The sequence below is a fragment of the Diadema antillarum genome, unplaced genomic scaffold (genome assembly GCF_040938485.1).
Source record: "Diadema antillarum isolate AM-2024a unplaced genomic scaffold, OU_Dant_1.0 seq00000367_RagTag, whole genome shotgun sequence".
In the NCBI taxonomy this organism is placed as follows: domain Eukaryota; kingdom Metazoa; phylum Echinodermata; class Echinoidea; order Diadematoida; family Diadematidae; genus Diadema; species Diadema antillarum.
In genome coordinates, this window is record NW_027271368.1 from 1,351,491 (window position 1) to 1,368,228 (window position 16,738).

Here is a 16,738-nt window from a genome sequence, read left to right on the forward strand (position 1 = left end):
GTTGGACAAAGTCAAAACAAAAATACCAAAACATGCAAATGTTAGACATATATCTTAATTTCACTCTTTTGAAACGCGATGTCTACTTGATAACAGTTGTAAATTCAGCAATGTGAGTAATTCATAGGGTTATAACAAGGACTCAAATAAAAGAGCATTATTTAGACTACTCTACGAAAGGACTGCTAAAATGATAAAACTTATAAAACAGAACTACTACACCTAACCACCGAAATGTGATATACGGGATTTGACAGGTTAAAGGGTCGTTAGAGACATGTAAATGATACTACAGACCAATGTAAGTATATTAAAAAGCGAAACTTATTCATTTTCCCTTTGTTTCTCACCTAAGCTGGCTAGGCACGACTCGCGTTGCAAAGAAGACTTTGAGGAGACTGCAGTCCGCAAACTGAGTTGATCTCGTTGATAATGCTACATCTTCCGTAAAACACACTTCCTAAAGTTTATCGTGATTACGAATGGAAGCTGCGATCAGTGAACTGCACTATGCTCGCATTGTGGGTATTTGTGGAGATAGTCATCTTTTCAGCCGGAGCACTGGGCCAAGAACTTGTTGGATTGTCTGAAATCTCAAAATACCGTGTTGAGGGTGAGGAAATTAATGTTCAATTTGATTTGAAATAATGACAGTCATTAGCTTCTTTTTTTTTTTTTCAACGGAGCATTCTGAATTTCTCGAGAATTCTATTAAAGATAACAAGTCGTTAACCATTAACAATGTGATAGTGTAAGGTGGATAAAAGATCCTGGCAAGAGGTCTGCCTAGATAATGGAGTTTCTATGAAACTTTGTCGCTATTCAAGTCCATGAACTAATGTGGCCTGTATCCTCGTTACTTAACGATTTAATAAAGAAGAAGCGAATCTTTTCCGATAAATGAAACATTTTGAATGACATAATGCACAACGCAAAAGCAACAGCAGCACCCCCCAAATGCTATGATAGACGGTCGTTCTGTAATTAGTGAAATGCATTTGTTTATGCATACTCCAAATAATGATTCTTAATCAACGTTATTATGATCAAGGGTAACGTCATTCTTTTAGGCGTGTACATAGTTTTACAAGATGAACTAAAGAATGATTCATAGAGAGTAAGGTTAACTTTCACGCCTACACACTTTAAATGTCTCCCATACCATTTACTATTCCATTCTAATTCAAAAGCTTTGTCGTTGAATTAAAAGGAGAATTACTCTACCAAGGTATAAAGATTTTACCATGATCCCAATTTATTCAAAATAATGGCAGTATACAAACATCCACCAAATTAATGTGGCGTAAAATTCCCCAAGGATCAATCTTGCATCCGCTCTTCTTTCGATTTTACATTAACGGAGAATGAAATGATAATGAGTAATGACATGAATTATTTTTCATGTGAATTGAGGAAATGCAGCAGTTATAGGTCGGTTTTAATTTGGGGAAATTAAACATTAAAAAGTCAGAATTTCCCAGTTTTGGTGCAGCAATCCCTATTTGACAAGAATACAATACGTCTTGAAGTCGTATATAATGGAAAACAATGTAAAAAATATAAAGAAAATCAACAAACTTTTCACTTTTCTACCTTGATAAAAGAGGACTTGGCTTACCTCGTTCAGAAAGCAGGGAAATGATAATTTTACCCCTGACATAAGTCAGTAAAGGCAATGTGTACTTTCATTAAAAATGAAATTTTGTAGAATGCTCTTTATCTTTTTTACATCGTTCTACATAGGTGACGAATGAATTGTAGCAGTCTTCTTATTCAGCGATTTCTGCACCGAAGCTTTAAAGATTGATAAGAGCTTTCAGCAAATTTTCCTGAAACTTTGCTGATGTGTTCTGCTATTAAATATTGATGTTTTCAAGCAGTCCACATTAATATCTGCCGACACCGTCATTATTATGTATTATTTGCAGATAGCACTATTTCGTTCCCACAGTTATCTGAATGAGATCATTAAAATCATTAATATACAAATATGTTATGTATCTTTTGGTTTAGATGTATTAAGCTTTAATTATACGATGAAAAATATTTTCTTGTATTTGAGACTATCTGTTCGCCAAATTGTGCCCATGATGATATTTTGATGGTGTTGCCCTCACTACGAAAGATTCAACTACATGAATCAGCGTATGATAGATTTAGATTTAACGGGGAAAAAGCGTTTCTTCCGTTAAAGTCTTAAGAGGAGAATGCATATTATCCCAGTAATGTTGTAAATACTTTCTTGCTATTTATCTTACTGCAAATAAGTTGGGGGAAATATCATGGAACAAGAAATAGCGCTATTTTACTTCAGAAAAAAAAAATTGAGGATTTGCACATCTTAGCATTTTTCAGCTTTTGTACAGATTCAATATTTTAAGAATTTCATACTCTTGAATGAGATGATATAAATTTCTAACGGCTATTTTATATTTCAATCTTTTCCTTTAATTTTGCAAGACGCTTTCGTACATGACACCTGAGTGTCCATCTTTATGCGACTCGTCATTATTCTGATGTTCGCTACAACAACCTTCCTAGCGACTACTCTTAGGCTACGGTCACAACTCAGAGTGGCGACCGACCGATTTGTAGCCTGCTCGGTCGCCGCTGAAATTTTGGCAGCGCCCAGCAGTTTTTGGAGATGTCGAGCAGGTTATAAAACCCCAGCGGTGCCCGAGCGATGCCCTGTCGATTTCCCGTCGGTCACCGGTGGATTTTAGGTAAAAAAAGTGCGAAATATGGGGATCTTCTCCGCGCAGACACTGAGCAGTCACCGAGCGATGCCCCATTGGTAACTGGACGATCTCCCACCGGCCACCGCTCAGCGACCGACGGGTGATTGGTAGGTCATCCACCGGTGTGCCGTAGGCGTACCGTCGGCCGTCCGCCGGTCTCTGCCGGAAATTTCTCACGAGCTACCTGGGTATATTCATGTACCTATGCGATTTGTGATGTGATGATTAATTAATCAATTAATATAGAACTCAAAACAAAAGATTCAAGAGTTAAATTACCAACTACCAAACCTCAGCTGTGTGAAACCACAGATAACTAGTTATCCCTGTCTTCTATGTCCCTCATGTTGGTTGCCGAGATGATGAGATGTTGGTAGGGGTTCCTTGCCTCTATTCCTCCCCCTGCTTCTTCCACACTTCCCTGGCTTCTCTTACCCATCTATTCCCTGGTTTTCTTCAGTGTTTCTGTCATTTTATCGTCATTATTTGTTGTTCCTAAGTCGCTCGACGGCGACCGCTCGATCTATTCCATTGGTTTTCTTCTGTGCTTTTGTCATTTTTGTCTCTATTGTTTTTAATTCCTAAATCACTCGGCGGCGATCGCTCGATTAGGTCAGTGCCTGGGCGGTTGCCGCTCGGACACCGAGCGTATTTTGGGCAGCAAGTGAAAACTGGTCGGTCGCCGCTGAAATTTTAACTCCGCATTAAAACTTCAGCTGCGACCGACCGATGCCCTAAAAATCAGTGGTGCCTGGTCGGTCTCTGGTCGGCGTCCGACCGTAATTGGCTAAAAACTCGCCGACCGGTCGCCGAGCAGGCTGATCTTAGGGGTTGTGACCGTAGCCTAAAGATACAATAGTCCTGGTGAATAATAGGCGCCTCTTCTCTGCTCTGTTAAAATCTTAATGAAAACAAAAAGCATAATGTTTAAATGCAACCATGAACGAGACATGAAAACTCGTCACATTGAGGACGAGTTAGGTGATACGCTTGTGGTCATCAGATGACAGTCATCTGTGATCGACAAAGAAAAGAATGTGATATAGGCACCTTGAAGTTATATTGAGCGTGCATGCGAAACCGTTTCTGTAACCACTCGGCCACGGGTCATCCACGGAAATGGTAAGACAGAAAAACAACAACAATGTATAGATATAACGGGGGGAAAGTCAATGCCCACTCAACTAACGCGGCCGTGTGAACATCTATTGCATTGCTAGACGGAAAAGCGGCCTTGTAACGACTGAAGTCGCTATACCATTTCTGGCAACTTGGGAAAAATACGTCCCGCAGACATAAAACCTATAATCGGCTGGTTTTGATACCTTGCCTTTAATCACAATTTTCAGTGTAATGACGTCATCAAATTACAAAACAATGACATGGTCTTGAAAGAAAATTGTTCAAAGTACAACACCTCAGTCGTCGTCATTACATACTATGATCGGTTTGACAAAGTCAACCTGCAAAATTTTGCTGCAGTCGAAGCAATGTGGTCTCCAACACACAAAAAAGAGGGATATGGCGTGTGTGTGTGTCTGTGTGTGTGTATAGGTGCGTTTATATACGAACGTGATTTCTACATGGACGAATATGTAATACAAAATTGAAGAAAAAAAAACAGTAAAGTAGCTAAGTATTTTGTTTCGTGATCTTGTGAGGTTCGAACCCGCAACCTCACGTCTCTGAGACGTCGCCTTTAACCACTCGGCGACACGTCTCGACGGGAAAATATGGGGAACGTTATGGACTTGAAAGACAGTTGTTCAATATATAACACATTCATCATACGTTGTCAGTTTGCTATTGACATGACGATCTATCACACGAATATGAGGGAGGCATTAGTACCTGTATGAAATTATTATAGGCATGGTTATCAAATTGCCCTAAAATATCCTTATAATTGCCTTATTTTTACACACAGTTACGCTATCCCTTTAAACTCGTCACAGTTTAATTAGAATCATTAACATCATACATTAGTACCATATTCAGTTCCATAGCTGATCACGTTTGCTAATCAATTAAGAGTAATTGTCTAGAATGTGTCATATGGCCAACCTGTATACACACGTATATACACACACACAATGCTAAATGTATGTATCAAACATCTGTAACACAGCTTTGAACTAACTATAGGAATTATCGCTGCACTTATCATCCATACTTTTTATCACTATCTGAAACTCCACAAAAACCACTAATTGACAAATAATCATCAATACAGAAGACTGAATACCTTTTTTACAATGTATAGCTTGTTACATGTATAAATCAGCACAAAGTAACCACGACTACATTGTGTTACTGAATTGATATGAACAAATTTCATTTTGTTACAGTATACTGTATCAGTTTGAAAAGCCCAACCTGCAAAACTATAATTTTGCAGCAGACGAAGTAATGCAGTCTCCAACGCAAAACAAAGGTATACTGTGTGAGTGTGTGCGTATAGGTGTGTTTACATGCAAACGTGATTTCTACATGGACGAAGGTGTAGTACTCCATTGAAGAAAAAAAGTTAAAAAAAAATTATTATTTTCTTTCGTGCTCTTGTGAGGATCGAACCCGTACGTGTGCAACCTCACGTTTCCAAGACGACGCCTCTAACCACTCGGCCATACGTCTCGACGAGAAAATTAGAGGAACGTAAGCTTATGTACGTGAAAGATGAATCACGAATCGTTTGGTCCGCATTCCATTCTCATTTTCAGTTTTAAATTGCAAAATTGTCAACCTCATGAGGAGATTTCAAAGAATAAAATGCATGATTACTGCAGCTTATTGTCACATCTACAACATAAATAAGTTTCAGAGGAAATGAAGCAAAATCAGCTGAGATAAAGGTGCTTAAACGTTGTCAAGTCAATGCATGGTTTCTAAAAAAATCACCTCCCATAGACAATACACGTAAACTTGTCCGATTTTGCGTCTTTACCTTTAAACACAATTTAAAGCATGATGACGTCATCAAATTTCAAAACCATGACATGGACTTGAAAGGCAAATGTTCAAAGTACAACATATCTGAATTTGGGATAATATTGAGCTTAAACAACAGAGATACGAGCAAATGAATGTCAGAAACAGTACCTCAAAAAAATTAATTCCACTTTTTTGATTTCAGATGACGATATGATGACGTCATAATGTAATTATGGAAATAATGATACTTGAAACGTCAAGTCCAATTTATATGCTTTTGTAATATGCAATAAAAACATAGGGTCACCTGACGTTTTAAAGAGCTATGGCGAAATAAACAAAGACATGTTTTTTCACTATATTTGCACATAGACGCGCAGGCGAAATTTGAACTTTGACGCAAGTGCATTGCTTTGTTATTTGTAGGAATCGATTAGAAATCAATGGATATTGTTGCTCAAAGTATCAGGAATCCAAATCTGTCAAAAAAAGTGTATTTTCATGTTGCTGACGCGCTGTGCGCGCGAAAATGCGCGGACGGACGCGCACGCGCAAAATTGTTTGAAACGCATAAAATTGTCTGAAACTTCGAGATTTCCCATTGGAAAGTTGTTTTGAGCCTTTTAAAATTTTGACGCGCGCTTACGCGCACTTAATGATGTCCTAGGTAATTAGCATCAAAAGAAGTAAGATAGAACGTGACCTGAACTTTATGTCCACAAAAAATGATACAGAAATGACCTTTAGTTATGAAGTTATGATCGATCATGTAACATGGTCCAAAAATCACAAAATGGCGCCTAGACGACGTCATAGATATGTTACTGTCATGAAAACCTTATTGTGGCTAGATATTGTCATGAGACATGTTCCCTGAAAATGTCATGTTATTCCGTAATGTCATTCTTGAGATATTGATGACACAAAATTGTCCAGAAAGAAAGAAGAATAACGAGATATGAAACTCGTCACGCTGACGAGTTAGGTGATACGCTTGGGGTCATCAGGTGTCGGTCATCTGTGATCGACAAAGAAAAGAATGTGATATAGGCACCTTGAAGTTATATTGAGCGTGCATGCAAAACCGTTTCTCTAACCACTCGGCCACGGGACATCCCCGGAAATGGTAAGGGAAAAAAGAAATGTATAGATATTACAGGGGGAAAAGTCAATGCCCACTCAACAATCGTGGCCGCGTGAACATGTATTGCATTGCTAGACGGAAATGCGGCCTTGTAACGACTGATGTCGCTATGCCATTTCTGGCAACTTGGGAAAAATACGCGCCGTAGACATAAAGCCTATAATCGGCTGGTTTTGATACCTTGCCTTTAATCACAATTTTCAATGTGATGACGTCATCAAAGTACAAAACAATGACATGGTCTTGAAAGACAATTGTTCAAAGTACAACACCTCAGTCGTCGTCATTACATACTATGATCGGTTTGACAAAGTCAGCCTGCAAAATTTTGCAGCAGTCGAAGCAATGTGGTCTCCAACACAAAAAAGAGGGATATGGTGTGTGTCTGTGTGTCTGTGTGTGTGTATAGGTGCGTTTATATACGAACGTGATTTCTACATGGACGAATATGTAATACAAAATTGAAAAAAAAAGTAAAATAGCTAAGTATTTTGTTTCGTGATCTTGTGGGGTTCGAACCCGCAACTTCACGTCTCTGAGACGTCGCCTTTAACCACTCGGCCATACGTCTCGGCGAGAAAATATGAGGAACGTAAACTTATGTATGTGAAAGCTGAATCGGGAATCGTTTTGTCCACATTCCATTCTCATTTTCAGTTTTAAACTGCAAAATTGTCAACCTGATGATGAGATTTCAAAAAATAAAATGCATGATTACTGAAGCTTATTGTCTCAGCTACAACATACTTAAGTTTCAGAGGAAATGAAGCAAAATCAGCTGAGATAAATGTGCTTAAACGTTGTCAAGTCAATGCATGGTTTAAAAAAAATCACCTCCCATAGACATTACACGTAAACTTGTCCGATTTTGCATCTTTACCTTTAATCACAATTTAAGGTATGATGACGTCATCAAATTTCAAAACCATGACTTGGACTTGAAAGGCAATTGTTCAAAGTACAACATATCTGAATTTGGGATAATATTGAGCTTAAACAACAGAGATACGAGCAAATGAATGTCAGAAACAGTACCTCAAAAAAATTAATTCCACTTTTTTGATTTCAGATGATGATATGATGACGTCATAATGTAATTATGGAAATATTAATACTTGAAACGTTATTTCCAATTCATATGTTTTTGTAATATGCAATAAAAACATAGGGTAACCAGACGTTTTAAAGAGCTATGGCGAAATAAACAAAGACATGTTTTTCGCTATATTTGCACAAAGACGCGCACACGAAATTTCAACTTTGACGCCAACGCATTCCTTTGTTATAGGTCAAAATTGATCGGAAATCAATGGATATTGTTACTTAATGTATCAGGAATCCAAATCTGTCAAAAAATGTGCATTTTCAGTTTGCTTACGCGCACTACGCGCGAAAATGTGCGGACGGACGCGAACGCGCGAAACGCTTAAAATTGTCTGAAACTTCGAGATTTCCCATTGGTAAGTTGTTTTGAGCCTTTTAAAAGTTTGACGCGCGCGTACGCGCGCGTAATAATGTCTTAGGTAATTAGCATTAAAATGTATGATAGAGCGTGACCTGAACTTAATGTCCGCCGAAAATGATACAGACATGACCTTTAGATATGAAGTTATGATCGATCATGTAACATGGTCCGAAAATCACAAAATGGCGCCTAGATGACGTCATAGATATGTTACTGTCATGAAAACCTTATTGTGGCTAGATTTTGTCATGAGACATGTTCCCTGAAAATGTCATGTTATTCCGTAATGTCATTCTTGAGATATTGATGACACAAAATTGTCCAGAAAGAAAGAAGAACGAGATATGAAACTCGTCACGCTGACGAGTTAGGTGATACGCTTGGGGTCATCAGGTGTCGGTCATCTGTGATCGACAAAGAAAAGAATGTGATATAGGCACCTTGAAGTTATATTGAGCGTGCATGCAAAACCGTTTCTCTAACCAATCGGCCACGGGACATCCCCGGAAATGGTAAGGCAAAAAAGAAATGTATGGATATTACAGGGGGGAAAAGTCAATGCCCACTCAACAATCGTGGCCGCGTGAACATGTATTGCATTGCTAGACGGAAATGCGGCCTTGTAACGACTGATGTCGCTATGCCATTTCTGGCAACTTGGGAAAAATACGCGCCATAGACATAAAGCCTATAATCGGCTGGTTTTGATACCTTGCCTTTAATCACAATTTTCAGTGTGATGACGTCATCAAAGTACAAAACAATGACATGGTCTTGAAAGACAAATGTTCAAAGTACAACACCTCAGTCGTCGTCATTACATACTATGATCGGTTTGACAAAGTCAACCTGCAAAATGTTGCTGCAGTCGAAGCAATGTGGTCTCCAACACACAAAAAAAGAGGGATATGGCGTGTGTCTGTGTGTCTGTGTGTGTGTATAGGTGCGTTTATATACGAACGTGATTTCTACATGGACGAATATGTAATACAAAATTGAAGAAAAAAAGTAAAATAGCTAAGTATTTTGTTTCGTGATCTTGTGGGGTTCGAACCCGCAACCTCACGTCTCTGAGACGTCGCCTTTAACCACTCGGCCATACGTCTCGGCGAGAAAATATGAGGAACGTAAACTTATGTATGTGAAAGCTGAATCGGGAATCGTTTTGTCCACATTCCATTCTCATTTTCAGTTTTAAACTGCAAAATTGTCAACCTGATGATGAGATTTCAAAAAATAAAATGCATGATTACTAAAGCTTATTGTCTCAGCTACAACATACTTAAGTTTCAGAGGAAATGAAGCAAAATCAGCTGAGATAAAGGTGCTTAAACGTTGTCAAGTCAATGCATGGTTTTAAAAAAAATCACCTCCCATAGACATAACACGTAAACTTGTCCGATTTTGCATCTTTACCTTTAATCACAATTTAAGTTATGATGACGTCATCAAATTTCAAAACCATGACTTGGACTTAAAAGGCAAATGTTCAAAGTACAACATATCTGAATTTGGGATAATATTGAGCTTAAACAACAGAGATACGAGCAAATGAATGTCAGAAACAGTACCTCAAAAAAATTAATTCCACTTTTTTGATTTCAGATGATGATATGATGACGTCATAATGTATTTAGGGAAATATTGATACTTGAAACGTTATTTTCAATTCATATGCTTTTGTAATATGCAATAAAAACATAGGGTCACCTGACGTTTTAAAGAGCTATGGCGAAATAAACAAAGACATGTTTTTCGCTATATTTCCACATAGACGCGAACACGAAATTTCAACTTTGACGCCAGCGCATTCCTTTGTTATAGGTCGAAATTGATCGGAAATCAATGGATATTGTTACTTAATGTATCAGGAATCCAAATCTGTCAAAAAATGTGCATTTTCATGTTGCTTACGCGCACTGCGCGCGGAAATGCGCGGACGGACGCGAACACGCGGAACGCTTAAAATTGTCTGAAACTTCGAGATTTCCCATTGGGAAGTCGTTTTAAGCATTTAAAAACTTTGACGCGCGCATTAGCGCGCGTAATGATGTCCTGGGTAATTAGCATTAAAAAGTAAGATAGAGCGTGACCTGAACTTTATGTCCAACGAAAATGATACAGAAATGACCTTTAGTTATGAAGTTATGATCGATCATGTAACATGGTCCGAAAATCACAAAATGGCGCCTAGATGACGTCATAGATATGTTACTGTCATGAAAACCTTATTGTGGCTAGATATTGTCATGAGACATGTTGACTGAAAATGTCATGTTATTCCGTCATGTCAATGTTGAGATATTCACGACACAAAATGTGCCAGAAAGAAAGAAGAATAAAAAGAAAGAAAGGAAGATTTTGACAAACACAATAGGTGATACGCTAAAAGCGTATCACCTAATAAAAAGAAATAAAGAGAGATTTTGACAATCACAATAGGTGATACGCTGATAGCGTATCACCTAAAAAGAAATAAAGAGAGATTTTGACAATCACAATAGGTGATACGCTGATAGCGTATCACCTAATAATGGATTTCAATGTCAAGACATATCCATGGTTTCTTCACTTTTCTTCTTATAAACAAAATCCTCTCCTTTACAGTGCCAATAAAGTTATAATTTCGCAGGGTCCCAATTCCCAGTAGTATGTATGCTGTCCCAGTAAACTTTGCACATGCAGCAAAAATGTATGGAGTTTTCTTTCAAATTATACAAAGTGGCAAATCATGAATATGATCACATCTATTTTCAAACTCATCCTCATCAATACGATTATATTTCACATTAAAAGCTTTAAGCAATGGATTATGACACTGTAGCAATCTGCATTCATCAGAATTGTGTTTTCTCTCTGATAGCAAACAAGAATTTGTATCGGATGTACTAGTATGTGTGTACACTGAATAATTTGTTTGGTTATCACTTATTACTTTGTCATGTAAATTTCAATTCTATGTTAAAATCTATTGCGAGATTAATGCATGGAGTATTTGCAAGCAGTCAATAAGTTGCGCAGGGATATGTTTAAAATTCATAGGTTCAAATCGATCATTTCTAATTACATAAATCCGATATTCTCAGAGCATATCAAATCAGATGAGATGTCAAATTGGTATTTGTAGCCGTTATGATTATGAAAGTTACACAATGCATTCAGGTGCAACTTACCTAGGCTGTTTCGACGAACGTTGTCAGACTGAGGGCACATATTTAGGCTTCAAGAATTCTACATATTTGACCCCAACGAGCTGCGTTGTGCTCTGCACCCACGCCGGCTTCGTATTTGCGAGTATCCATGGCAGTGTATGTACCTGCTCACGCCATTTCAACTGCTCCCACCTATCTGCGCTGGCTAACAACATGTGTGGAAGGCCATGCTCGGGTAATACGGCTGTATTTTGTGGAGGCATATCCAAGATCGCTGTCTACAAGGGTAACGTTAGAACAAGTTTCATCTGCTCGCTTGAAGGGACTATGCAGTGCAAATGCATGCGGACGTGTATAAACTCAAGATACTCTGATCATCCTATATTTGGCCAAGAGAATATCTAAATATGTGCTGTAGAATATTTCAAAATATAAACAAATTCGAAACCCAGATTTTGCCAGTGCTATGACATTATCTGTCGATCATTGTTAAAGTAGGGACCTACTAATATGAAAAATTGATTATTAGTCAATTCAAATCATTTCATTTCAATTCAATTCAATTCAATTCAATTTTTATTTCATTTTTCGAAAAGAACATAAACATTTCACTTTCCTTGATAACAGAGGATAAGGTTGTATAAGCAAAACAAAGTAAACTGAGAAGAATATAAATGTCGAACCTTGTAGTAATAATTTATGTTGTCATGACAACTAAAGTGATAAAGACAGAGTAACATTATGCAAACTTCGAAAAATTAAAGACATTCGAATCCACTTTCCCCTTGGCAGTAGACCGAGAAGAGTTTGCATGTTTCCCCTGCAATGTCTTTTGTTAATCATAAAGCTCATATCATTAGAACAGACACATGAAAGTTATGCTCACCATAGGAAAAGTTGTATTCCATTGTCTTTAAATAATCATAGTGCTTCAACAATGAATGACAGATGATGTCACCTGCAGAATATTGGTGTGGAAGATTTTATTGGGCGTATCAGAAGTCATCTGAAGGAAGTTAGGAGAAATGTAATAATGAAATAAGTGGCATATATTAATATACTTAATTTTTCGACATAATAGTGACATTCAGGTATCATGACTCAATACAAGTCAACACGATTTTGCATTACACAGTTCTTTTAAAGTGCAATCGTAAGTAAACAACATAAGCAAACATAAATTCATAAGTGCAAAAAAGCGGGATTTCTAAGAGTAAGATGGATTCTCTTTTTAAAAGATAATGTGTGTATACTTTCTACCCCGTTTATGATTTAGAATTTTCACCAGGTGGTATTACTGCAAGGAAGAGACATTACCAATCAAAACTTGATTTGCAAATATTGCGCTCTTTCTCTATTGAAGCCATTGCCTATACGACAACCGATAACTGCCAGAGATTTTAAACAAGGCAGATGCAAATTAAACTAAATTACTACTTTCTGTATAGGAAAAGGTGCACTACCAAAAATGATAAACCATTATCTAGAGACTATCAAACTGAGTTTCAATAATATCTTTAACTGTAATATTGTACATCTGTCATGTTCCTTAAATTTCTCTGTCAGAAGGCCTACTGACCTTTGTCCTTAATATTTCTTTAGTGTTTTTTTTTATATATAATATTCGGAAGAAAAGAAAAAAAAACGAAAGAAAACAGATGTTCCTTTATATGTTCACGCGAGTTTTTAGCTTTTACGGAAATTAACAAGCAGCTGAAGTTCAATGCATCGTAAATGACGTAAGCTCAAATTAGTCACTCGTCTACTCACAAATCTCCACATAGTAGGCAGGTGTGCTGGACATCAACACTAAGGAAATAAAATACCATGACTTCACAAAATATATACGAAAGTGACAGTTCCTTTCATATGTAAAGTGCAATATGAGTAAAATGTTTTCCAGAGACCGAGTATATGAAAATAAGTTATTTACGAACGTTATGTGAATAATAGTTTAATTGGTAAAATAACTTTCCTGTTCTCACTCTTTGTTACAGTAAAACTCCAGCTCAACACGAGTCCGTACTGTCAAGGTGCGCCCATTACGAGTAAGAGCGTTTTCCGATAAGACATTAGTGATACTAATTTATGTGCAACGTATAAAATACACACAACTTTAGAGTAATATTTAAAACATCCATCTTTAATGTATGTAACAAATTAATCAACAATGATAAATCAATCGGAAAATAATCAATCAATACATACGTATCCCGAAAATTATATCATACATCTTAAATTATATGCAAACTTATTTGTATCTACGCATGCACAGACATAGAAATCGTCCTGACCTACCCGCTTCCCCTCCCTCCACAGATCTAGGTTACCAGAGTGCTCACACCCCAACCCTACACTTGATTGAATTACATTGGATCTCAAAATTCCGTAATATATTCATTGCACATAACCTTATATACTAATGAATGTAATTATAAATCATAAATGTAAGCAGTAAGCAACGTAGAAATAAATATGAGGCGCGGTCAGACTGGCAAAGATCAAGAAGTTTAAGATCGCGATCTTTAAGATCTCGAAGTTTTGCCAGTGTTACCGCGCCTATGCTTTGACAATAAACCACAGAGATTAAAAAGGAAATACATTAATTTGAAGCATGATATACATTCCAATGCTCTTATTTGAAACATGTTTACCATTTCTTGAATTTGAATGAATTAACAGAGTCCCATTCAATGGGCATCTGAGTTTGAATTCCCATTTGTTGAATATTATGTGTTTTTTCTTATTTGAATGATTTGTTTGCATTTTCTTTTAAACGGATGATGAATTCGAATAAAAGAAAATTATTTCTTATGCACATTCTTTAGATCGGTTGCTTTTTGTATAAATTTTGATAATTCATTTGAAGATTTTTTTGTTTTTGTTTTTGCACGAAAACAATTCAAATGAGAGAGAATGAATCTATATGTTCCAACCTGAAATCATATGCTCCTTGTATACAGCTTGTTCGACACCTTCGAAATGCTTATTGCACCAAAAACGAATTTGAATAGCTATTTCATACCTAAGCGGTCACAAATTTCTTGAATTGGAATGCTTTTAAAGTTAAATTGAATGGCAAAATAAAAGATTGAGCGGGAAACTTATATAATATAAATGTCGCTGGTGATAAAACAAAAGACAGCATACTGCTTTCTTGTCAAATTGTGGTTACATGAATCAAATTCAAGAGCTATAGTATCGTCTCATTAAGTTTGTTATGCATGTTGTCGTATATTTGTGCGTGTGTGGATATCATTCTATACTTCTTCATGAAAATGTTTTTGCGTATTTTTGTTTCTCTCGTTTTCTCGGACATATTTCTATTGCGGTTTGTTGTACTATAAATTATTTTGAACAAAATAAAATTGTACCATATCATGAATGAGAACCCAAAGCTAAGATCACTTATCACTAGTCACGTAAGTCTGTTGAAATCGACACTCCTTGTATAAAGGACGACATATGTGACTTCATATCCTTCTTTACAATACATTCAACATTTATGTTCATATTGTTTATTTTTCACGGGTACTAGAGTTAGTAATGTGGTATTAGTACTGCTCTAAACTTTAATCTTGCTTTAATCTGTTTCTACATCTACCTGATATACCAAGTGATTGAGCATGCAGAACACATTTCGCCATTTAATTGTGATAATACTTGTTCTCTTCTTTAATAATAATACTAATTCATATCAATCGCGTTGATCAAATTCAGACCGTTTCTAGTTTAAGGACTATGAGTGCCAGTAAAAAGTTGAGTTTCTCTGCATCCTCTAAAGAGGCCATATTATTCTGGAGCAGCTCCAATTAACCGTAACATTTTGTATGGTCATTGATGGTTCTTGTATTTCTTTACCGCATCAGGGGCGCCCGAGAATCATTACAAAGCCAATGAATGTGTTTACTACATAGCAGCAGCCGCCGCAACGTGCGTTTCGTTAGTCATCGTTGTCACCTTCTTCGTGTGCATAAGGTAATGAACACAAATCAATGAACACCAATCAACCTGACATGGTAGTTATGGCTCTGAACTTACAAAAGAGGGTCTAGGGTACGAATATTTTCGGGTTCAAACATTTCTAGAACAAATACTTTCCCACAGTGCACATCTCTATCCCCACCTTCCCGCCACCCTACTCAGGAGGTCACTATGTACACATGCTTGTTCCAGATTGTTAGATGCCCCCTTGATAAGGATGGAAATGGGTGAGGATTTTGAACCCTATTAACGGTTTTTTGGGGAAAGGAAGCCATCAAATTTACCTCCTGTCACAGGATTTGGGGAGGGAAGCCAGCAAAATCACACCTAATTGAAAAATCGATACCGATACAGACACAGTTCGATACAGATGACCACCTGGGGGGTCTTTACCCACCCGATGGGGGAAGTTTGCTGCACTTATAATCATCCTTTTGTCACTAAACTAACAACTGTCTGAATTCCATTGGTGCAGAAAAGACAAAGTTTGTACAATTCATTGCATTTATACAAATTCAGAAGGATTAATAACTGCTATCTTCCAAAATCCATTAATACATTGCCAATTCCAGTATAGTCGTCATAAAGTAAGCGATACAGAGGATTTCAATAACTCTTCAACTGGAAATTACCCCGAAAGCATACCGATATTAACTTCTATCAGATATCAAATATTGTTTTCATGCCTTTTTTTGTGTGTGTGTGTTTGGGTCCCCGAGTTCTTCTTGATGCATTGGTCTAAAATAAAATCAAAGCCACAGATTATGTCAAATGTAATTTGCTTTTTATATTAAAAGATTTAAAAAAAAATGATCGTCACAGTTATACATGTTTTGGAGGCAATATTCGCATTAGAGGTGACGGCAACAAATTAGCAGGAGTCTATAACCTCTGAACTATAATTTCTCAAGTTACAAGCTCTCAAAATCAAAAGCAAAAACAAAAGAAAACAAATTAAACCCAAGCAAAACCACAAGATTGACTTCGTTTGCAAAGATGTGCCAATGAAGACCCCATTGTCAGTTATTGTTTGAGTTTGGTTCTTGTTTGGGTCTACAGGTGTTCGAGTGACACCCAGTCGGTGGATGTGTGACCATAATGCTCAAAGTTCGTCACGGAAAGGATTGGATAGACAAGGGGTTACAGCTCGTTAATCCGAAGGTTCGTTATTCCGAAGGCTCTTCAGTCCGAAGATTCGTTATTCCGAAGGTTCGTTATTCCGAATTTCATTTTCGGATTAACAAATCTGCGGAATAACGAACCTTCGGAATAACGCCGCAAATGTTCGGATTAACGAACCCTTTCTCATTTTCGGATTAACGAA

General features: G+C 37.1%; 1 protein-coding gene across 1 annotated transcript; it reads left to right on the forward strand.

The window, feature by feature from the left end:
• Positions 1-331: 331 nt before the first annotated feature.
• On the forward strand, positions 332-16,575 carry LOC139731232 (uncharacterized). The gene is made up of 5 exons (XM_071642119.1): positions 332-613; positions 11,441-11,716; positions 13,428-13,478; positions 15,300-15,408; positions 16,474-16,575. Exons 1-5 carry the CDS (start codon positions 511-513, stop codon positions 16,505-16,507), a joined length of 573 nt encoding a protein of 190 aa, XP_071498220.1. The 5' UTR covers positions 332-510; the 3' UTR covers positions 16,508-16,575.
• Positions 16,576-16,738: the final 163 nt, after the last annotated feature.